Consider the following 25436-nt stretch of genomic DNA (forward strand, 5'->3'; position numbering starts at 1 on the left):
TGAGGCGGGAATTGAACCCAGGTCTCTGGCGCTGTGCCACCATGCCGCCCGTAAAGATATAAAAGAGACCTATGGGGCAACTTTTTCACGCAGAGTGTGGTACGTGTATGGAATGAGCTGCCAGAGGAAGTGGTGGAGGCTGGTACAATTGCAACATTTAAGAGGAACTTGGATGGGTATATGAATAGGAAGGGTTTGGAGGGATATGGGCCGGGTGCTGGCAGGTGGGACTAGATTGGGTTGGGATATCTGGTCGGCATGGACGGGTTGGACCGAAGGGTCTGTTTCCATGCTGTGCATCTCTATGACTCTTCATTGGTACCCAAGAGGTCTGTTTGCTACTGTACGTTTTTACATTTTAGTTCAGGTTTTAGGAGCTAGATGTTGGTGCACTAGCTCCCAGTATTAACATTATACGTTCTGCTTTCTTTGGGCTCATGGTAACCATCTAGCTATAGGCTTGTGAATCTATTGTGGGTTAATGAAAACAAATTTATCATATTAATGGGTTGGGTACAATTGTATTGAATTGTGCCCTCTGTCTCTAAAGAAGAGGCGAGTTGCTCTAAATTATTTTGATTTACTAATCAAACCTATTTCTTGTGGCCTATTTAATGATGAAAATGTTGATTTAAATGAAGTCAGTGTTGTTATTTTATAGGTGGTGGGAACTCCATGTTACATCTCTCCGGAACTGTGTGAAGGAAAACCATATAACCAGAAGAGTGATATCTGGGCACTGGGCTGTGTACTATATGAGCTGGCCAGTTTGAAGAGAGCCTTTGAAGCTGCTGTAAGAAACCAAAGCTTTTTATGAACAGAATTAAATTTTATGATATAATCCTACTACAGAATGGGTTTTATTTCACATGGTGAAACCTCCTGATCAGATCATTACCTGAATCTTTGATTTCAGTGTTCCATAGCAAAAATTGATTAGTCAAAATACACATACAAAATTTGATGTCCTCTATATTGTAAGATTTGCAGTGTATTTACAATATAATGCAGAATTAAACCTTTTAAAGAGATTAGACTAAACAAACTGGTTATTCAATAAAAAGTAAACGGTTGCAGACTCCCTTGTCTTTGTATTGGAGGTTGCAGTTAGAGGATGGATTCAGTACATGATGAATCATGTACCATTGCTCTTGTTCCATTCGTTTTTTTTTAACTATGATATATATTTAACATGCTTTGAATTACAATAGGAAGGAAGAATGGTTGTATAAGATAAGGATAATTTTATGTTCCAGTATAGGGAATGAAGTTGCTACATTGTCGGGTAATTCTGGTGGATTGTCGATATTGAGCCAAGCATCTAGTTAAATTCAATAACGAAGCATTATCTCAGCAGTAAATTCAACTATTGTAAGATGTACATACAATTTAAAACCATGGAAGAAAGAGTGTAATAAAGAGTAGCACAGTACAGAGCAACCTCTATTGATAGGTATGATGGAGGGAACCTTTTTCTAAATTTGTTTGTTGGAGGCAGACATTTCTAGCAGGGCCAGCATTTTTTTCCCCATCCCTGATTGCCCAGAGGGCTATAAAGACTCAAACATATTGATGACAGTCTGGAGTCACATGAAAGCCAGACTAGTTAAGGATGATAGATTTCATTCATTACAGAATGTTAGTGAACCAGATGGGATTTTACCACAATCGACAGTGTTTGATATGATTGCCATTAGGCTAGATATTTATTGAATTTGAATGTCACCATCTGCCATTGTGGGGTTCAAATCCTGTGTTCCTGGAACATTATCCTCAAGTTACTAGTCCAGTGACATTACTACTACTCCTGGTGGATAATATATATTCTCAGATACTCAAAAGTTTTGTCTTGCAATATATATATAGGAGTAAAGAAAAGTATCTTCAAAGTAATAAAAATTATTGGAAGTGGTGAAACAGATGAATGATGAGGTTACACATGCTGAAGACTTTGTCTTTAGATGATATTGGCAGCTGATTGGGACGACCAGTGTCAGATTGCATATGACTGACATTCTGTTAATCTTGAAACTGTTAAAGATATTGTTACTAATGAGGAAGAAAATGGAAATCAGAACGAGAAAGGTCAGTGCTATTTGCTGAGATACGCGAAATGTAACACTTTGACTCATTTCATTTTTTGAAGTTATAATAAAATGCTTTTGGCAAGATGAGAGGAAGTGAAAAGGCATATCGAGGTAATAAAGATTTTACATTAAAAATCTCGGTAGAGATTCTGGAAGATTTTTATGTTAAAAGGGCTGATAAATGGAAGGTAATGTAATGCCAGTGGTGAGACCTAAGAGACATCTCCACAATCAGGCTGACCAAATAACTCCTGTGAAGATGTTGATTTCTGTGGGTGTATTTAATGCATCTTAATGTTGGCTATGACATTTGTATACTATTGGAAGAAAATATAGAATGCTATATGGGCGGCACGGTGGCGCAGTGGTTAGCACTGCTGCCTCACAGCACCAGAGACCCGGGTTCAATTCCCGCCTCAGGCGACTGTGTGGAGTTTGCACGTTCTCCCAGATGAAAGACATTTACAAGCGATTAGGTTTTAATGACAACTCAACAGATTTCACAGCTACCCAGCCAATCATCATCAAATTTATTGAATTTACTTTCATAAACTGACAGGGTTTAGGACTCATACTCATTAGTGTGGATGAGCACTGCATCCATTGCACAGCCATGTCCTACTCTTTTCCTTCTCCCCACTCTCACACCCACTGTGTTCATAATTTGAATTGTGCAATTTTAACTGTCTTCTAACATATTTCTGCTATGTTAAGAATGCTCCCTATTGAGATATGGTCTGGGTGGGATGCATTTCTATTGACTCTTTTTGGATGAGATCCAGCTGATACCTGGAATAGAAAATTATACACGTCTGGTAGTTACATGTTATTTACTGACAGGTAAATGTATGGGTGGGTTTCGCTTCGGCGGGTCGGTGTGGACTTGTTGGGCCGAAGGGCCTGTTTCCACACTGTAATCTAATCTAATCAAATCTAATATCACCAGGATAACTTTGATATTTCAATAGAGTTATTTAATGGAGGTTGTTGGGATTGCTGGAATTTTGCAACATGCTGAGATTTCATTTTTCCACTGAAGCTTTAGTTAAATGAATGGAAAGAAATTCTGCAAGGTGCTTTGACATCTATTCAATTTTGACTACCTTTTCAGAATCTGCCAGCTTTGGTGCTGAAGATCATGAGTGGTACATTTGCCCCCATATCTGACCAGTACAGTCCCGAGCTGCGCCAGCTGATCCTGAACATGTTGAGCCTTGACCCATCCAAACGCCCACAGCTCAGTGAGATAATGGCTCAGCCAATTTGCATCCGGGCTCTTCTGAATCTCTACACTGACATTGGCAGTGTCAAAATGAGGAGGTAAGTGGCCTGGACTAGTTCACATCCTGAATATGCAGGTGTTTTATGTACTTTTTTAATGATGCTTTTGAAAAACATTCAGTGAAAATGGAGGAATTTTACAATAATAATTTCACATGTACAACTGTAATAATGAGTTTATCGGGGGGAATGAGTGGAAATTAAAGCAGGCTCCAATTTGATCTTGACAGAATTGAAAAACCATTATCGACAGTTGCACCTGCTTCACACAGGCGGACTGGTGGAAGGGTAAACAGTGCTAGGTCAAGAGGTAAGGAAAGCTGTCCTGGAAGGGGAACTGTTTCATTCAAAATTAGCGATCTCTAGCAGCAGTTGGCTAAATACATCCTACTGTACCAGAGCAATGTTTATATGCCTTTCTTCATTTTAGCACCTTTTCTTTATTCTTTGTTAGTATTGATTACTCATCCCCAGTTGCCCTGAAAGAACGATGATGGGCATCTCAGTGATTTTGTTTTTAATTGAGTAGTTTGCTAGACTATAAGATGGAACATTGAGTTATAGGAGGTCAGATGAAAGACATTTACAAGCGATTAGGTTTTAATGACAACTCAACAGATTTCACAGCTACCCAGCCAATCATCATCAAATTTATTGAATTTACTTTCATAAACTGACAGGGTTTAGGACTCATACTCATTAGTGTGGATGAGCACTGCATCCATTGCACAGCCATGTCCTACTCTTTTCCTTCTCTTGACTCTCACACCCACTGTGTTCATAATTTGAATTGTGCAATTTTAACTGTCTTCTAACATATTTCTGCTATGTTAAGAATGCTCCCTATTGAGATATGGTCTGGGTGGGATGCATTTCTATTGACTCTTTTTGGATGAGATCCAGCTGATACCTGGAATAGAAAATTATACACGTCTGGTAGTTACATGTTATTTACTGACAGGTAATATTGTGATGCAGAGACATGTTCATATTGGTCTTTTGCTCTGAGCAATGCCTGCGAGTAATTTGTGCAGAGGGATACAGAGGTGTGCCATGTCTAATTTATAGGCATTTGATTTTGATGTGACTTTTGAGTCTACTGTTAGTATGTTGCAGGTGGGGTGATATTCATGGCACTATTACCAGCAAACTGTCTATTTTACAACAAAGTTTATTTGGTCAGCAAATGAAGATTGTGTTTTTCTGTGTAGATTCTATGGACTGCAGCAAACTGAACTCATGACAACTGCACCAAAGTCTCCAAATAAAAACAGATTTATTTTTCCAGCAGAATACAGTGATTTGAGGATAATTTCATTATACATGTTATCGACATAAAATCAATTCCAGACATTATTGACAATGAGGGGAGTTTCTCTATAATCTCCATTTTGGCTGGGTAAAGTGTGTCATTTGAGATAGTCTTAGTTTAATTCTGTATGTGCACACTGCATGTACATGGTCACGTGGAAGTGCAGTGAGGGAGAAGGAGAACATTGGCTGCAGACATATAGTGAGAAGGATTAAATCTGAGTGGATTTTGGGCCATGAAGGTAGTCCACATCCTTTGAAAGTAGTTTTTCAGGATCAATAGATAATCTGCCTTCACCTCTACTCCCACAAAAGGATTTACTGTTCAATTCTTTATTTTTTCTCAGAGATAGTTTTATCTTAAATTTTCCTCTATTAATCAGGTATTGATCTTTACAATCTTCCAATTTTGCTCTGATTTTCTGAAGTAGGACAGAATACTGAGCTAGATAACCAGAGAACAGGACACAAATCAGAGGATATTGTGATCAAACAGGACTATTATTTTGGTCAGATTGTACAATATTCAATTCTTGATTTGGGTGAACAGGAGACATTCAAATTCAGGAATCTGAATTGTGAGAAAAGGCCTGAGCGACGGGCTTTTTAGCCATGAAATCTGCCATTTTAGAGGCAATCTTCAGGAATTGCATTAGATAGCATTCCATTCTGTCAACTGTTTCATATGAAATTGTTAAGGTAGAATGGAAGTGGTGGAAACAAAGATTTAAATTGTAAAAAGAAAGCGAATTTAGAACCTGTGCCAGATTTTTTTTATTTCCCCAGTATTTTCAGAAGTTGGAATATCTGTAAAGCAGATTAATGGAAGCATAAGTAATGGAGTAATTTAGGAAACACAAATGTGGCAAAGGGGGACCAAGAGTCATTCCTCATCTGAACATATCTTTTGAAATAACTTACAATCTTCTTCATAATTAAACATGCTACATAATTTTGTATGATCTCTAAAATCTGAGATTGTATTTCCATAGCAGAGATCATATAATTGAGAAGAGCAACATTATTTAGTGTAGCAGCAATAACCCCAATGTCACTGCAACTTCAGAAAATATTGCACTTCTTCCCACCTAGATTCACTGGCAAGATTCATTCATGTTTTATCATGTATTAAATATATTGATCTAAAATATATTTATATTAGTCAAAATATTGTAATTGCAATGTATTTAAACAGAATATTACATTCTCCTTGTATTTTCTGTGATGACAGGTGGATTCCTTACAAACTCCAGTAAGTCAGGGATACCTCTTCCCCTTTCCACTGTGTATACTTGGGGGAGCGGAATAATTTCTCCTCTCAGGCTGCCAATGCTCAACACTGAGGTAGTGCAGGTCTCTGCTGGGAGAACTCAAAAGGCAGGAGTGACCAGATCAGGACGACTTATCATGTGGGAGGTAAGTTTTAGAAAAAGTTGCAAATGCAGTTGTGTCGAAGAGATAAAGAAAGTCTTGTGATAAAATGTAAATTATAGTTACCAGCACTTAAAGCGAGTAAGCGTACGATATTCTAGATTCAAACACCCTTGCAGAGTGTGAACATAATCGTGAAAGAGACCATAAGACATAGGAGTGGAAGTAAGGCCATTCGGCCCATCGAGTCCACTCCGCCATTCAATCATGGCTGATGCGCATTTCAGCTCCACTTACCAGCGTTCTCCCCGTAGCCCTTAATTCCTCTAAAAGAGTTTTCCATCTTCAGAGATAATGACACTCAGAAGTGGCGTTAGACTGCCTACCCATTCTGGTGGTTCAGTTAAATGCCAAAAAGCTAATTGGGCAATTCAACAAAGTGCAAAGAGTTCATGCCATTTCCCTCAAACAATGCCAGAAATCTAAAATTATGCCTTGCGTGTTATATCATCTAATCAAAGCACTTTATGAAATTTATGGAAGAAGAATGATACAATGAAAGAATAGGAAATGCCTATCTGAAGTATAAACACTTGTATAGGTAGTTTGGGCCAAATCACTTGTATGCAATGTATACAAGTCTTTAAGTCTGAATAGAACTTAAATCCCAACAGTGTGCAAACAGGTCCTTCAGTCCAACAAGTCCACACTGACCCTCCAAGGAGTAACCCACCCAGACCCATTCCCCTACCCTATATTTACCCGTGACTAATGCACCCAACCTACACACTCCTGAACGCTATGGGCATTTTAGCTTGGACAGTTCACCTGACCTGCACATGTTTGGATTGTGGGAGGAAACCAGAGCACCCGGAGGAAACCCACGCAGACTCGGGGAGAATGCAAACTCCACACAGACAGTCGCCTGAGTTTGGAATCGAACCCAGGTCCCTGGTGCTGTGTGGCAGCAGTGCTAACCACTGTGCCACCATGTAGAATGTAATTGTATTTTTGAATTTGTAAAATGAAAATTATTTATAGTCTACAAATTGTATAAAATCATCAGCTCGGAACAAAGAACATAGAGCAGTACACAACAGAAACAGGCCCTTTGATCCTCCACATCTGATCACATTGCCACTCCCAGTTAATCCCATCTACTTGCACATCGGCCAAGTTCCTCTATTCCCTGCTTGTCATGTGACTGCTTTTTAATTGTTGCTATCATATCGGCTTCTAACATCTCCACTGGCAGAACATTCCAGGCACCTACCACTCTTTATGTAAAACACAAAAGCCTTGCACATCTCTTTTAAAGTTTCACCCTTTCACCTTAAACCTGTATCCCCAATTATTTGATGTTGCCACCCTGGGGAACAAAAAACTTTCACCATCTACCCTATTCTTGCCTCTCATAATTTTAAATACTTCCATCAGGTCACCCTTCAGCCTCTGAATTTGCAGCGAGAACAATCCAAGTCTCCTTATAGCTAAAATACACCAATTCAGGTAGCATCCTGATAAAGTTCTTTTGTACCCTCTCCAAAGCCCCCACATTCTTCCTATTGTGTGGCAACCAGAAATGCACATGCTACTCCATATGTGGTCTATCTAAAGCTTTGTCCAGCTGCAACTTCATTTGCCACCCTTTATGGTCCGTGATTAAATTCCATCTGCCATTTCACCGCCCAACTTTGCAACTGATCTTTGTCCTTCTATATCCTTTGACAATCTTTCTCACTATCCACAACACCTCCAATTTTTGTTATCCACAAACTTACTAACCAGGCCACCTTCGTTTTCATCAAATGATATATATTACAAAAAAATGATGTCCTAGCACTAATCTTTGCAGAACACCACTGGTCACAGACCTCCAGTCAGAAAAATATCCCTCCACAATTTTCCTCTGTCTTGTATGACAAGCCAGTTTTGTATCCAATTAACTAACTAACCATGGATCCCATGTGATTTAAACTTCTGGACCAACCTGCAGTGAGGAACCTTGTCAAATGCTTGAATAAATTCCTTGATAGACAACATCCACTGTCGTCGCCTCATCAATCATCTTTGTCATTTCCTTAAAAAATTCACTCAAATTTGTGAGACAAGACCCTCCCTCCATAAAGCCAGGCTGACTATCCCTAATAAGTCCATTCTTTCCCAAATGTGAGTGAATACTGCCCTTAAGAATCTTCTCCATTAGTTTTCCTGGCACTGATGTAGGGCTCGTTAGCCTATAATTTTGTGGGTTTTCCCTGTTGGTCTTTTTAAACAAAGGAACAACAACAAGAGGATACAAAGGTCTCTGTCAAGATCCCATCTATCTCCTCCCTTGCCTTCCTCAGTATTTGAGATAGATCTCATCAGGCCCCGGGGTATTTTTTTCAATTAGGGGAACATTACTTGTGTCAGAAAGCAATGCCTAGATATTGATGGAGCATACAGCAGAATTCGCCATAAAGGCAAGATACTGCAGATGCTCAAAATCTGAAATAGCACAGAGATGGCTGGAGAAACTCCAGCAGGTTTGACAGTATCTGTGGAGAGAGAAACAGAGCTAATGTTTTATGTTGATGTTCTTCAGGACAGAAAGGTGCTGGAATTTTTTTAATTTTGACAGAGGCTGAGGCCCAGTGTGGAGGAAAAAGGTGTTGTTAATAGTGGAGAAAGAGAAAAGGAGATTTAATTTGATTTAATTTGCTTTATTATTATCATGTGGCCCAAGATACAGTCAAAAGTGTTGTCTATCATGATTTACAGGCAGATTGTAGTATATAAGTGCATCAGAGTGACAGAACACAATGCAGGATACAATTTGCTGAGAATGCGCAAAAAGGAATCAACATTATCATTTAAGGGGTCCATTCAAAGGTCTGAGATGTGTAAGAGTTATAAATTAAGCTGTGAAGGGTGAAATGAGTCCTCTGTACAGATAGCAAAGTAAATGAGACACAAACAAGACAAGGCTGTGGGGAGAGGGGAAGGAGAGCAAGGAAAAGTTGAGAACAGACATTATGCGGTCAGTTTCTAAAGTTATAGAATTCAATATTGAGACCTTGAGAATGTAAAATATCTAATTCAAACTTGCATTGAAATTCATTGGAACATTGCAATGGGCCCATGACAGAAATGTTAACATGAGAGAAAGGTGGTTTATTGAAATAGCAAATCACTGGAAGGTCAGAGTTATTCCTACAGACAGAGCATAGACCTTCTGCAAAGCGGTCACCAAGTCTGTGTTTGTAAATGTAAAGAAGGCTGCAGGATTTTCTGAACAATAAATTTGTGAGAGCAGGTATTTCTTCATAAGGAAGCAAATGAATCAGTGGATAAAACATCTGTGTCATTCTCACACTGCACGTCTGGCCCACTCTGATCAACTGGTTAGGAATACCTGTGGGCAATAATGTCACCAGGAGCCTAATTGGAAGTTAGAGTTAAAATAATGATGTTATTTCACTGCATGTCCACAAGTTTTCCTGATATAAAAACAAGATACTGATGGTTTGGAAATCTATAAGTTTAAATAGTGCTGAAGTACTGTGCAGGTTTACTGGCATTTGTGAAGAGGGCAGAAGAGTTTATGGGCAGAATCTTCCCAGACACTGAATGATGTAAACTTTGTGAAAAATGTGAGAAATTGTGTGAAAAGCTACGCAAGTTCGATGTCTGGAACAAGTCATGTTTTTCAACTAAGATCTAGATATTGTGACGAGATTCTTGATAGTGAGTGGTGATGATTCCTCATTATCATCCCTCATTATTACTAATCCTGCCTCCTTAATGTGCACTCTCCTATTCTACCAATTGCCAGAAAGAAACTTGACATCGACAATTCTCAGCATGAAAATCAGAATGAGTACCTGGCGACTACAGCCCCTGTGCACCTCCATCTTGGACACCTGGCATCAACATCTCATGGCAGGGCACAGTCGATGGACAGTGACTGCATGCACCCCATGTTCGTGAATGCTGCCACCTGACATATGACATCCTGTCTCCATCATCATGGCACATTCCCAATCCATTGACAATATATTTCTGTACTACCATGCTGCACTTTGGAATGCACTGGCACCTTTCATTACACTGCTGCTTTAGGGACCTTTTGTGCACAGAAACAGGCAGTTGACACAGACTTGACCAGGCTTCATCTTGTAGTTGCCCGCTTGCTCTTTTAGTGCTTGATGCCTATCTGGATGCATGTAGCATCCCTGCCTTGCTTTGCCTTACAGTGGTTCATTCCCTCAATCTCACTTTAAAGGTTCACTGTATTTCTGTCTGGCCTTACAGTTTATCATAGGCACAAAACAGGCAGTTTGACGTGCTTGTCAGTTGTCATTAGTTGAGAGTGTGGACATATTGCAGTACGGCACACTTTTCTGTCAATATGATGTCTGCACAATATGCATACATGTCAAAACACGTGGCCATGACTCAAGTTCTTACTCAAGTCTAGGGAGACACCTGTCAGTCAGGGGGTCCTGGCACTGTAAGTAAATGGCAGCCTCCGATATCAGTCTAGGGGTTTGGGCATTGTTAGTTGGCTGGTTGGGGCATCATGATCTAGGTGTCCAGATCTCTGCTGTTTGGGAATGGGCTAAGGTCAGCCCCCTGGATCTTGTGCAAACACTCTGGTGAAATAGAAGAAATAGGGTGGTATACTGGTGTCATTCGAGGGTCTGGTCATTCTTTATTCAGAGGTGTCTAGCTAAGATACTCAAGAGAGTGGGCAATGGCCAGTCCGGCGGAAGCATCCTCTAAACATTTAGAGGGAATTCTAGGAGGGAGATTAGGAAACTTAATTGTTGATATTAAGTTAGAATGCTGGCATGTGGAATGAATTACCATATTGAAGAGGAGGACATCTCAAGATGGTAGAGCATGACAGGGAAAAGGGTCTTGTGAAAGTTTGGGGGTGTTCTCGATGGTAAAGAACACCCTGTTACAAGGGAGGGGATGTTTAGGTTTGGGGTTCTCCAAGAGACAGATCTGGAGCCTGAGACTCAGTGTTGTTACCTTCCTTCGTGCTGTAAAAAGTGCACAATGAAGATGAAAATGGCTGGATGCAATGAGTGGGTGGATTAAGGACCTTTTCCTATGACAGAAGGGGCTTCAGGTTCTAACAATGTGAGCCCCTTCAAAGGGCAACAGCATTACACAGACATCCATATGCTGATGGTGAAACACAGATGTAAGCTCTTCGTGCTTTGTGATCCCTAGTCTTTGGTCTACCATGTTCAGTCAAATTCTTTACCCCAAGTACTCCTGAACATATCTTGTAGAAATAATGAAGGAATACCACTCATGTATGTGATGTAGTAGCAATGTTTATCTACTTTGAAAGATGAGCATAGTTGCCAAAGTAGCAGTCTCTTGTGATTTACTCACTGCATGCAGGAGCTTCTCACTTCACAACTTGGACCATGGAACATCATGTCACACTAAAGGCAGTTAGCCCTGTACCTTCAGTGTTGTAGTACCAGCTAGCCAGGGACACTCATACCTGATGGTGAAAAGAAAGTTTATATTTACAGATATGTTAGTGTATTTACTGTGACTTATCGTCCATGTCACTTACGTGCCCTTGGAATATTGACTTTCTTCTTTTTCTGTCACTATGTCTGAATGCAGTCCTGGGATTTGCACCTGGATGGAGGAAGCCTGGCCTATAGTGAAGCCTATTTGCCTTGAAGGTTTGATTGGGTGACTCTGGGTTCACTTTTGTCTAGAAGGCCCATACATGCTGAGTATTTCCTGCCCAGAGGCAAGTGCACCTTTCTCAGCTTGACCTCCCAAGGCTAAGGCTAGCAGGCAGGGTGGAATTGGAAAACTGGCCAAGTCTTGTGTGTCCTGAGAAGAGGCTTCTCGGGAGCAAGTATCTCTTACCTTCTCAGACTATGTGTTTGTTGACATGGTCGTGATTCCTTGTGAGTAAAGGCACCTAGAGTGCGCTGATGGTTCCTCCTCATCCTATCATCTTGCCATTGTTGATGAGTACTAATGGTTAGGTCAACGCAGTACAGCTCTGTGTGTATATCCAGCAGACTCTTGGGATCCTGGACCTGTCTTTCCATGGAGGCTACCAACCTGTCCAAGGAGGGAACTATAGCCACATGCCTGAGGCAGCATGGTCCCAACCACGTTGCTGCAGTCCTGCAGTCTTTGTTTTATCTTGCCCAGAGCCCCTAACAAATCTTCATGTTGTTCTGTGTCTGATTGTGCATGTCAGACTGATTGCCAACAGCATGAGGTCCTCTCCTATCTGGGACTGAGAAGGTGCCTGGTTTCTTGCAGTCCGTTAACTGCCAGCAACTTGTGTATTTCCTTCCTCGGCCAGTCGTGAAGTCATGACAGTGAAAAAGATTTACAAAGGTGTTGTCAGTGTTGGAGGGTTTGAGCTATAGGGAGAGACTGAATAAGCTGGTGCTATTTTCCCTGGAGAGTGACCTTACAGAGGTTTTTAAAATCATAAAGGGCACGCATGGGTGGGGGAGTCCAAAACTAGAGGGCATTGGTTTAAGGTGAGAGGGAAAAAATTTATAAGGGACCTAAGGGGCAACCTTTTCATGCAAAGAGTAGTGCATACATGGAATGAGCTGCCAGAGGGAGTGGTGGAGGTGAGTACAATTACAACATTTAAAAGGTATCTGAATGGGTATGTGAATAGGATGTGTTTAGTGGATATCAGCCAAATGTTGGCAAATGGGACTAAATTAATTTAGAATATCTGGTTGGCATGGACGAGTTGGACCGAAGGTCTGTTTCTGTGCTGTACATCTTTATGACTCTAAGCGCTCACCAGCTGTTGTTCCTGAATCTAATCTAGATAAAATGCCCATTGAAGTATCAGCATCTGAGTTGTTGGGTGATGCCAGTTGTGAGCCTTGCCAGTGTTTCCTTTGAGGAATCTGTGCTGTCTTCTCAGAGGTAGAAGGCAGCATGTCTGTGGGGTGCACCTCTTGATGGCAGACACCATGAACATATTCCTGTTGTTTGCAGGAGACAAGGAGAGAATGAAAGCTAACAAGAGGTAAGAATTGTGGCATGTTAACATTAAATGCCCAGTGGTAGTAATTGGAGAGTAGCTTCTTATTTGGTTATTGGGTTATGGCAATTTCGGCATCCCACAGGAGCAGTCCTGGTATTTGCTGCCCGAGCCCGGATCTTCTCCCCTCATTGGAAGTTAGGAGTCAAATATCCAACACCTGACTACCACCCAGGCTCTTTTTGTCCTGTTATGGTCCATTTTCTTTTGTGAAGTCAAAAAGGGAAGGATTGATTGAGATGAAAGTAAGTAGCACACCTGTTAGTGCTGGTGCAGATGGGGAAAGGTGGTGAAGTGACCAAGGTGTGATGGTACAAACAGCATGCAGGGTTAATGGGATGGGGAGGGTGCATTGGAGGTTTGGAGTAGGTAGAAGCAAATAAGGAAGGTTGTTGCATCCAATAATGAGGAATAAGAGAGCTTGAGTCTTGGCAGGAGCTGGGTGCGGTAGTAAAGGTACTGTGAAGCAATAGGAAGAAGATGGTGGCACTTAGCCTGGCGGCTCAGAGAAGATGACTGACCTTCTTTCTGTATTGCAGGGTATTCCCCTGGATCATGGAGTCTGCCCTGATCTGGGTGGCAACCTTGGGCCAAGCTGGCAGGATCTGATATCATTCCTAATTCTTGATGAAGGGCTTTTGCCTGAAATGTCGATTTTTCTGCTCCTCGGATGCTGCCTGACCTGTTGTGCTTTTCTAGCACCACTCTAATTTTGGCTCTGAATCATGGCCACTCCTGAGGAAAGAGGACCTCCCTCCTCTGTAGCATACCCTCCGCTCAGATGACCTGATCCCTATTCACGCAGTTGAGACCTAATTTTGCCTTCTCAGCCATAGCTGGAATGAATCTCTGTAAACATACAGGTAACTCCAGACTTACCAGTGCTTGGCCAGGTGTGAGATGCTCTTCTAAAGGTTGCACTGTGCCGAGGTGCAGGTGTATCCTGGGATATCCCAACAATGGCAAGTACTGACCAACAATGAGTGGGCAAATTGAGCTAGCATTGAATGAAAGAGTCATCATAGCTAAACAGAGCTGAAAATGTGTTGCTGGAAAAGCGCAGCAGGTCAGGCAGCATCCAAGGAGCAGGAGAATCGATGTTTCGGGCATGAGCTCTTCTTCAGGAATCCTGATACTCCTTGGATGCTGCCTGACCTGCTGCGCTTTCCCAGCAACACATTTTCAGCTCTGATCTCCAGCATCTGCAGTCCTCACTTTCTCCTGCCATAGCGAAACAGGGTAAGTAGCTAATGAGGTGAATTTGGGATGATAGTGCAAGAAAACACACTAAGCACTATAGAGAGAAGCCCGCCATGGAACTCAATAAAAATTAAACTTTGCCAACATACAGTAAGATTTAGCACAATGTTTCAAGTTTCATTTTTCTTCAGAGCAGATAACCACTGTTTCTTCACACAATCCTCCAGATGCCTGATTGATTTCCCATTATTTCTGTATTTTGAGTAATTGTTAAGTGAAAACAGTGTACACAAGAAGTTAATGTGATGTTACTCTCCCAGAATTCAATAAAATTTGATAATACACAGCACCTTAATTAGTGCTTAAACTGCTTCTAACTGACCCTACTTTTTTTTCAGGCTTCTCCTGTAGGTACTGGAGATATATCTCTCCCTGGTTCCTTAGAGCAGACCCAGCCCCAGTTTATCTCTAGGTTTCTAGAAGGTCAGTCTGGAGTGGCAATCAAGCATGTCTCTTGTGGAGACCTTTTTACAGCATGTCTTACAGGTAGGATAATGCAGGTGACTAAAATACTTGTTTTGCACTAAAAAGATTTAATAATTTGGGCTTACTTCAGTGCAGTACTTAAGGAGTACTGCATTACTGGTAGCACTGTCTCTATGAGACATTGAACCGAGATCTATCTGTCAGCTCAAATAGATGTAAAATAATCCACAGTGCCAATTTGAAGAAGAGCAAGGGGTTTATTCCTGGTGTCCTGTCCAATATTTATATTTCATTGAGCATCATAATGGTGGATTATCTGATCATTTTCACATTGCTATCTGTGGGAATTTGCCATCACAAATTGGCTGTTGCATTTCATATAATAGGATCAACACTTCTAAAGTGCTTCATGTAAAGTGGTCCAGTGGTGATGAAATGTTATATAACTGCAAGCCTTTCTTTCCTTTCTGTTCAAGTAGTTTCAAACAGTCATTCTGCTATAACGCGCGTTTCATTAATGCAAATTCGCTTTAACACGATTGATGAATTGGAGACACTGTTTCTGAAGCGCAAACTTTTAAAGCGTGTATTGGTTATAATGCGATTCCAGCCCCATTAGTTTAAACGGTGCTGCTATTATGTGATTTTCTTACAACGTGGGATTACATGAGAACAGTACTACCGTGTTATAGTAGAACCAACTGTATAGCACAATCTAGACACAGTGCAGGTTATTGTTGCCGCAGTAGTTTTTATTCATTTGTTTTACTCATTGCAGTTTTTTCTTAGAAACCCAAATGTTTTTGCTGAAACATTAGTACTTCAATATACTTCACATATAAATCTCGCTTTTGCAATAAATGCTTTGGCACAGTAGTACTTCTGCATTTCAATAATAGAGAAATCACTGTTGCCTTGCACAAATTGAAGTTCCGCTCGAATAGTACCTGTTTTGAAACTGCAACTTTTCAAATTCTGAAAATATTGCCACCAAATTGGTGGAAATCCAATTTGCTTAATCAAGCTTAATATTGTACTAAAACCTCCTGTTGACTCAGATTAGAATATCACAACTCTAGGTATATTTTGTTCCTAGATCTGAGTTCAGTTTCTTCACCATGGATGAGATGGCAGTGGGAAGCTGGCAGTTGGCCTTGGAATTTAGAATAGCCTGGGTTGCAATTTCTCCTGTTCAGTTATTCCTATGAGAGATACAGAAATGCAGCATATAGCAAGATGAAATCTGTGGCCAAAGCTTGTATTTTCTTGAGCCAGACCCCAACTGAGAAAATAAATACTTAATACTTCTAATTGTCAAGGAAACTAAGAGTGAAACTGAGATTGGAAACTAACTTCTGGTTGAACTATATAAGATAAGACAGAGCCATTAGAGTTCAGAGGGTAAAGATATGCAGTTCAGACGACTTGAAGAAAATGAAGATTATATCCAGAAGAAGAGAATAGGCAATATATAGTTGCTTCAGCTGTTTCTAATGCTTGAAAATAATGTTGATGGACTCGTAAAATCCAAACCAATATAAGATAGTCATTTGAACTTGAACTATGGCATATTTGTATGTGCTGGAAGCTACATGTATTAATACACAGAACATGTACACATGCTTGCCTGTTTCAATACAACAAAATAAGTGACAGCAAAAATGGTTCATTTCTCAGGCCAATGTCTTGGCTAATCAGAGTCAACCTTCCTGGTTTAATATCTAAATAAAGTTTGGCAGTTAACTGTTAGTCATTATGTAACTGGTGCATCTCTGTGTCAATGCCTCTATCAGTCAGAATCTGATTGTCAACCACTCTTGCATAGTATAAATTTTTTTTCTCCTTACTTTAGTTTTTCTTGTAAATTGTCTTGATCAGAGCAAAAAAGCTTAGACAAAATGTGTATTTTTTCAGCAGTATGGTGTTAAATATGTAGAAGAAGACTTTCCTGTTTAGGTCATTTTTAATGTTTAATCTGTGTTTTACACATTTGCACAATTAATTCTTTTTCAGATAGAGGGATAATAATGTCATTTGGAAATGGTAGCAGCGGTTGTTTAGGTCATGGCACTTTCAATGATGTCACACAGGTAAGTTGAATTTTCTTCCACACCTCTTTTCATTTATGCTTATAGCTTTTGTTTCCTTGCTATATCTCCCTTTTTCCTTTCCTGAATATCTGAGTTTTTGCTGTGCTGTAGCTCTGTTGATGAAGTTGCCATTTAGCACTCAGACTTAGTCATGAAGCTGCCTTACAGAACAGCCTATCCATACTCTATGCCATTATTCCACATAGGCAGCTACACCTTTAGCTGCCTAAGCTGTAATTTTTTGGATTTATTTCTGTAAACCTTTCTTTACCATTTATTTCTGTAAGAATTGAAACCTATCTCTTTAACCATGTTTTACGTGGTTCTAGCAAGCAGTGCATAAGTTGTGCATAATTGCAATTGTCATTATGGATTACACTCAAATGCAGACACTTACATAAGAGACCAATGGATACCTACTACCTGTGGAATTATATCCAGACTTCCAGTTATTGTCTGTTCAGGAAAAGGAGTGAGGAGAAATAATGACAACAAGTGACAAACTAATATACTTTAAAGAAACAGTTTCTTGCATTGACTATAGCAGCACTTTTGATGGTTTCTGCAAAAGAAAAGTTCTTCTTGGAGAGGCCAAACAAGCATATCTAGTTTGTTCAAAAATCAGTAGAACATTGCATTTTGCACTTAATGTGTTGAGGTATTTTTGTTTCTGTATCCATCCCCACAGCCCAAAATTGTTGAGGCACTGCTCGGATATGAGATTGCCCAGGTTTCATGTGGGGCATCACATGTTTTGGCAGCAACCAATGACCGTGAAGTGTTCTCTTGGGGAAGAGGAGACAATGGTGAGAATTTTTTGTATTTGAAATATAAAACTTCTATAAAAACCTGTATAATGTTCAATCACTTTCTCTTAGATTTAACACAATTTTCTGAAAGTTTGCTGGTAAATGAAGGTCCCTTTTCAGCAATTGCCCAACTAATCCAACATTGACCTTGACAGAATTTCAGTCTTGCAGCATTTGATGTGGTCAGATAGACCATGCATTGTTCCTTTGCCTTTGAGCCAAGAAATCTACTTGACATGACCATGTAATGCTACACATGGATGAATTTTTATGACCCTTGTAGTTATGCTTTTTTCTTGACATGATGGAATGCTAAATTGTGGACTTCAATGAGATTTGTTTGCAAGCTTGCAAGCTTGGCAGGTTACAACCTGAACTATCTTAGTCTCAATTTGAATGGAGCAAAAATAGAATAGAATAGAATAGAATACCTACAGTGTGGAAACTGGCCATTTAGCCCAAAAAACCTACACCTACCCTCTGAAGAGTGTCCCACCCAGACCCATCCCTCTATATTTCCCAAGGCTAATGCACTTAATCTACACATTCCCTATACATTATGGGCAATTTAGCATGACCAATCCATCTAATTTGCACATCTTTGGACTGTGGGAGGAAACCAAAGCACCCGGTGGAACCCACGCAGACACTGGGAGAGTGTGCAAACTCCACACAGACAGTCGCCCGAGGCTGGAATTGAACCTGGGTCCCTGGCGCTGTGAGGCAGCAGTGCTAACCACTGAGCCACCTCGCTTAAATTTTTAGACATGTAAATGAATTGTTTTAAAAGTTCTGAAGAGTTTTTAATTATTTAATTGTGAGCTTTGTTGAAGTAACAACATTCTTCTCACTGGGGGAAATTCTAAGCATAACATCACAATGAATGCATATATCAATCTGTTTAATGTAAAATGGAATTGCATCATATTAAGTGAATTAATAATGATTATTGGTGCAAATTAACCATGGATGAAAATATTTAAAAGATATACTTCCAGATGACTTATCTATTATTGATCTGTATTTTAATGCTGTCTTTAATTTAATGTAAATTATCAAAATTGTTTTGCATTTTTAGATTAAAGAATATTATATGTAAATACATTTTAGTCCCTGTAATGCATTAGGTCCTTTTAGCTAAGGTATAATATATTTGCTGTAGAAAGGATACATCAGAGGTTTACCAGATTGATTCTTGGGGTGGCTGGTCTGTTTTAGGAGCACACTGGGCCTGTATTTTCAGGAGGTTAGAAGAATGATAGGTGATCTAACTGAAAGTTACAAAGTTCTGCAAAGGGTAGAATGAATGGAAAACAGTGATGTGGTAGTTTAGAATAACAGAGCAGGCTTGATAGGGACTGAATGGCTTACTTCTCTCCTTTGTTCCTATGTCTTTTTAACCAATTTGTAACTGTTCCACAGTTGACTTCTGCAATTCAGTTCTAATCCTGCAGTTTGTCACTTCCGACTCTGCTTTCAAAAACCTTCTAAACATCCTCCTCTTTAACAAGTCTTTCTCACTTCCCTTAACAGTTCCAGTTTTTGTTGTTGCCTCCTGCTTGGTGAGCATCACTTCTGCCTCAAGCTTTTAAGCATCCTTCCTTCCAAAATTTAAGCTTCTGTTAGCAAATGAAGCTGGTGTGGAGTTGTCTTTAGAATAAAATTGTGGTGTAAAACCTAAAGGCCTGTTAACACTGATGTGAATCTAGCATTAAATTGCAACGCACTACAAGTTTTTCTACTTGTGGTTTAGTTGATAGTTGCTTTTACATTGGCATTTGTTTAGCTTGCATTGTGGAAAATTGAGCATATGTGTACTGACCCTTTCTATTTATACATTGATCATTGGCTTCCTTATTCCTGCTGATACAATCTTTAATTCTGCTGTCAGATGAGGTAGGCCAGTTTCAGTAGCATGCACACACTGGGTCAGCACACAAACATCGGAGGTGCCCTAATTTCTGAATGCACAAGGGCTAATGTAAGTGTGTCAAACAGTAAACAGGCAGGCAAAAGTATTCTGTTAGACTTGTACTTGCCATGTACTGAAGGTATGGTCAGGGTACTGTGAGCAGTGCTGTCACCCTGTTACTGACTCTCCATCTGTCACTAAGGACAGAATTATATGTACTTGTACACACTGTTTTTAGCAAATAACAATGCCCATTTGTGACTGCATAGTAGATGAACTACGTTCCTAAAGCAGAAAGCCATTACCACGCCATTGTCACTACACAATGTCATAATGCATTCCCACAGCTCACCTTTAAAGAAGACACCTGATAGGTATATTTGAATGCAGTTAGAATCATAATGTGGTACAGCACGGAAGATGGCCATTTAGCCCACTGTACTCTTGCCAGTTCTTTGAAGGAGCAACCCATTAGTTCCATTCCCTAGCTCTTTCTTCAGCCCTGCAAATGCTTCCTTTTAATGTTATATGCACTTCATTTTTGTAAGTTATTATTTAACCTTTCCATCACACTCTCAGGTAGTGTATTGTCCATGATAAAAACTTTGAGTTTTATTTTTGAATAATCTCCTCCGGCTTTGTTTTACCAGTTAACCTAAAGCATTTTCTTTGGTTCCTGATACTTCCAGATTGGAAACAATGATTAAGCACACAAGAGTCAAGAGTGGGATTTTCTGTTCTGCTGTGGAGTTTAGGTTTCACGAGCTGGGGGTTTTTGAGCTCAGAGTGCCACTTGTGTTTCAAAAATGAAATGAATTATAACATTTTTGAAAAATTATTCATGTAATGGCCTACCCTCAGTTGGTAAAATGAGCTTCCCACTATGAAAATGTGCCTGCATATTAAGGAATTCCCAACTTCTCTCCTTGGTACTTACTGAACAGGCTGATACCAGTCAGGCCAGCATTAGCAGTGCTACTTTTGATTTCACCATTCTGTGATGAAGGAGGAAAAATACTAGCTAGGTTCTGACTGCTGTTTGCTTTCTAGTGCTGCGTAATATGTACAGAGGAACCATGATTATCCGGCATTTGATTATCCGAATTTCAGATTATCTGGTAAGATCGGAAGGTCCCGATGCTCGGCTAAACTATGTTATCTGGCATTCGATTATCTGACATTTGATTAACTGAATGAAATACTCCCCGCCTGAGTCCTTTGGATAATCAAGGTTCCTCTGTATGTACAAGAGGTTATGAGGCAAAGTTCCTCTTCAGAACCAAATAATTCCTGTTAGGTTCACAACTGAAAACTGCATGCACATGAGTTGCTGAAGGAACACAGTATGGATAAGAATTTCAAGAAATGAAGAGTGGTGGAAGTAGGCAGATAAATGGTGACTGACTGAATTGACACAGCAAGGTTTTGAAGGCATGGCACACGTGCAGAATAAGGGATGAAAACTAAGTGTAGGCAGTACCCCTTTCCCCTCAGACAAGTTCCAAGTTTTCTTCCCTACTGTTGCCACATCGGAGACTTTAACAATGTTCTGCTGTTGTTTTAAGCTAGAATGACTGATCATTATTATATAGTTGATAACTATTGATGATAAAATGTCTGATTTGATAGTTACATTTAATATTCTGATCATTTACCACAATACGAATTCAGTGTGGGTAATTGCTTTCACCTTGAAAAGAATGTTCTAAGTTCATCTGGCTGGGAATGAGATGTTTGTACTGGAGGCTTTCCTCTTGTTGCTCACTTGCAATGTGAGGCCTGCATAAATTATGCTTTCTACTGAGACCAAGCTGCAGTCTAGGAAATGTGCTGTTTTCTGTTCTGAAGAGCTATACTGCCAAACTCCTTTCCTCTCCCAACATCACAGTTTAAATAGTTATTAATCTCATTGCAGCTTGTTGATCTTGCTGTGCTTAGAAAAGCTTCAACATTGCTTGTTTATTTGGTGTTTGGTACCTTTCAGAGTAATGCATCGTATGATAGCACTTTCAGTCATTTGACATTCATCACAAGGGGCAACATAAATGCAGTAATTTAATCACTGATGGCCTTGAAATAGTAATTCTGTTAAATTAATGTTGATCCTTTTTATTTTACAATTCTGTCTCATACTGACAGCAAAGTACTGAGAAAATGATTTTGTTATATGCGTGATATCGGCCATTAAACACATGCTTGGAAGAGAGGAAAAACCAAAGAGATAATCTTGACCAAATGTGACTACTTTGCATTGTTGGTAGATTTAAAGAAACATTGGATGCATAAGTCTGTCTTCACTCCATATTGCTCACCTTTTCTTTCCTGTAAACATCATATTCTTATACTCTTGAAGAACATGCAGCTGTTTTACTATTTTTGTGCATTTCAGATGTCATTTGTCTCCTGTTCATTGCCAACAATCATGGTTGTTTCATACCCTTTTTCAGAAGCTACAATTAACCTCAATTGATTGTATCAGCACAGATGGGGGGGTGAGATTCAAATATATATAAAATCCCTTGGTAGTTAACTGGTTTGACTGCTTGAAAATGTGAATTATTGATCAAACTAAAAACATAATTAAGTCTGTTGACTTGTCTATTATTTGATTCATATTTGTATTGTTTTGATTCATAAGTTATCTTTTAAAATGCCAATACGTTTACCTGGTCAACAAAACAAATTAATGCAAAAAATGGTTAAATGGTTTATACCTTTCAGTTCTTTTAAGAGTCTTTGATATAAAAAACTTTTTCAGCTGTTTGTTTCAAGTTATAAAGTGAATTATTAAGAAACTTGAGAAATAATAGGGGCTAAGTCGGAGATTTAAGTGTCTTAGAGCATCAATATACGGGATGCTTATGAATTTAATTTCTTACACAATTAGCTCTTGATTTTCTTTTCTGATTTCAATGCAGGTCGGCTTGGCTTGGAATCTCAGGAGTCACACAATTCTCCTCAGCAAGTGTGTGTACCTGCAGAACATGAAGCCCAGAAAATTTTATGTGGAATTGACTGTTCAATGATTCTCACAACACAAAATCACATTTTGGCTTGTGGGAGTAACAGGTAACAGGGCCTTTAGAATTAAAAAACTTCAACAATGCCTCCCAAAAAATTTCAGTTGACTATAATATGAGTTAACTTGTTTTGAGAAGAGTTATGTTAGTACCTGTTGTCACTTCTGAGAGGTATCTGTTTTCATTTACATATGAGCATCAGAGCAGAAATAGGCCACTTAGGCAGCCATTCAGCAGCCCCATGGTTGATCTGGATACTCCGAATTCCTGTCTACCCTGATAACCTTTCATGCGCTTGCTTATCAAGAATTTGCCTTAAAAGTATTCAAAGACTTCTGTTACCTTTTGGGGAAGACTTCTAAAGACAAATATCTCCTCATTTGTCTTAAATGGGATGTCCCTTTTTTTTAAATAATGTGAATAGTTGTACATTTTCTCAGAGGAGCAAGCATTCTTTCCACATCTACCCTTTTGAGATCTTCAGGATCTTTATATGTTTAAAGCAAGTCACCTCTTACTTTTTTGAACTCGGGCAAATAAAAGCCTAACTTATCTAACCATTCCTTCGAAAACAAATTGCCCTTCCAAGTATTAGTTTGGTAAACTTTCACTGAACTCCTTCCAATGCATTTACACCCTTTCTTAAATAAGTAGACCCATACTATATGCAGTACTCCAAATATGGTTTCATCGATGCACTGTACGACTGAAGCATAACCTCCCTGTTTTGTTTTCAATTCATCTTGCAATGAGTGATAATATTCTATTGTCTTTATTAAATATTTGCCATACCTACAAAGTAACCTCATTGTCATTTATGCGTTAGGACACTGCAAGCCAGATGAATGGAGATTGTTTAGTAGCTTGTTCTAGAAATTGTTAAACACATTGATAGGTTTCAGGTATATCAAATAAGTATGTGATTGAATCAAATAATATGGTAACCCTCAATATCAACCTTGGTTCTTTGTAGTTGACCAGCATCTGTCAATGGGTGAAGCTCCTTTCTGCAGAGCATGCCTGTTCCTTCAGTCAGAAGTATGCGTATCAGTGATAAAGCATAAAATACGTTTCTATATTGATTTGTTTTTATTATTATACATAACTATCATTGTTTTAAATATGTGTTCCAGATTTAACAAACTTGGTTTGGATAAATTAACTGCAGCTGAGGATTCTCATGCCTCTAATCAAGTTGAAGAAGTTCATGTTTTCACTCCTGTGCAATCATTCCCCCTTAATGAAGGGAATATTGTGCATGTGGATGTAGGAACAGCACACTCTGCAGCAATTACAGGTGAGAGACACTATTTGAAAACCAGTTGGCTCCTTTGACTCCACAGTTTTGAGCTCATTAATCTAGACCAAAACTCCAATGCTATTATGAGAGAGTATTGCATTACTGGAGGTACCATGCAAGTTTTAGATCAAGCATTAAACCAAGGTGCTGTCTGATCTTTCACATGAATGGAGAAGATACCATGGGACCATTTTATAAAAGAGGAGGAATATTATTCCTTGTGTATGGCAACGTTTGCTCCTCAATCAACATCAAAAAAACAAAATATCTGGTCATTATCATAATACTGTGGGATCTTCCTGCACACAAATTGGCCATTGTACATTTTACATTACAAGATGAATATACTTCAAAAGTGCTTCACTGGCTTTAAAGCACTATGGGATCTATTGAGGTGGTAGAAGGCTACATATGAAAATGTTTCATTTATTATGTTTTATTTGGATAAGTTGGTGGATGGGAATAGGTAAAAACAATGACTGCAGATGCTGGATGTGAATGTACAGAAGACATAAATTTTGAGACCAAAATTGATGTCTTCTGTTGAGTTACCATAGCTAGATTTCACTGTTATTGGCAAAGGGATAGTGAAACCACTGACCTTGAAAAAAGTTACATATCAAGATCTAGCGATCTGTTTCTGGCATGGATTACCCTTTTTCTGAGTTCTATTTGAATGTGGTGCCAAATCAAGGGACCTCCAAGCATCAGTAACGCAATCAAGCAAGGTCAGCATTTTCATTTTTAATTAAAGCTTTAGAGAGCAAAGTAAATAATGGTTAAAATAGGACTTACATGCAGCATTAAGGAAGAAACTGCAACAGTGTAGCATTTTTCTGAAACCTTGTTTATTTCAAAAGTGTGATTTTTAAAAAATATAAAATGAAGAGATTTTAAATTTCACAAATATCAATTAGTTTTTCAGGACCAGTGAGAGTGCTCAGCGTGAACTTCGTATACCATTAAAACACAAGTTACACCTTGTTCAACAAGGTATAAATTTATCCAGGTCTTTGATCACAAATCTGGGAGAATGAAAGGTAAAGTTCTCAGCAGTACCTTATGGGAGATTTCTGCATTTAGCTATGGATATGTGGGCTTCAGATGATTAATGACAGAGAATACTTTTGTCATCCTTACTATTTCAAGATTTGTTAGTTTTGTATCCATCTCGTTAATACACCTGGGATCCCATGAGATACCTTATTAAATGCCTTACTAAAGTCCCCTATGTTGGCAGCATTCACTGCCTTTCCCTCATTAATCATTCTTGTCACCTCCTCAAAAAAAACTCAATCAATTTGGGAAGACATGACCTTCCCTGCACAAACCCATGCTGCCTACCATGATCAAATCCATTCACTTCCAAATGTAAATAAATTCTGTCTCTCAGTTTCTTCTCCCTATCACTGACTTGCGGCTCATCGGCCTGTAATTTTGTGGATTATCTTATTTTCCCTTCTTAAACAAAGGAACAACATTGGCTACTTTCCAGTCCTCTGGAACCTGGCCTGAGAC

The 25436-nt window shown here is 39.3% G+C and overlaps 1 protein-coding gene across 5 annotated transcripts in view; it reads left to right on the forward strand.

Moving 5' to 3' along the window:
* Positions 1 to 25436, forward strand: part of nek8 (NIMA-related kinase 8) — a 119776-nt gene that overhangs the window by 17829 nt on the left and 76511 nt on the right. For all 5 annotated transcript variants that reach the window (XR_006315785.1, XR_006315786.1, XR_006315787.1 and 2 more), the window contains 9 exons: positions 662 to 793; positions 3199 to 3407; positions 3599 to 3678; positions 5911 to 6095; positions 14700 to 14847; positions 16801 to 16877; positions 17566 to 17683; positions 22517 to 22667; positions 23752 to 23915. Coding sequence is in view for 1 of the 5 variants with exons in the window: in XM_043718394.1 (XP_043574329.1) it covers positions 662 to 793; positions 3199 to 3407; positions 3599 to 3678; positions 5911 to 6095; positions 14700 to 14847; positions 16801 to 16877; positions 17566 to 17683; positions 22517 to 22667; positions 23752 to 23915 (1264 nt within the window). In the remaining 4 variants the exon portion in view is untranslated. The remainder of the gene's footprint in view (positions 1 to 661; positions 794 to 3198; positions 3408 to 3598; positions 3679 to 5910; positions 6096 to 14699; positions 14848 to 16800; positions 16878 to 17565; positions 17684 to 22516; positions 22668 to 23751; positions 23916 to 25436) is intronic.

This window comes from Chiloscyllium plagiosum, chromosome 28 (assembly GCF_004010195.1).
Source record: "Chiloscyllium plagiosum isolate BGI_BamShark_2017 chromosome 28, ASM401019v2, whole genome shotgun sequence".
NCBI lineage: Eukaryota > Metazoa > Chordata > Chondrichthyes > Orectolobiformes > Hemiscylliidae > Chiloscyllium > Chiloscyllium plagiosum.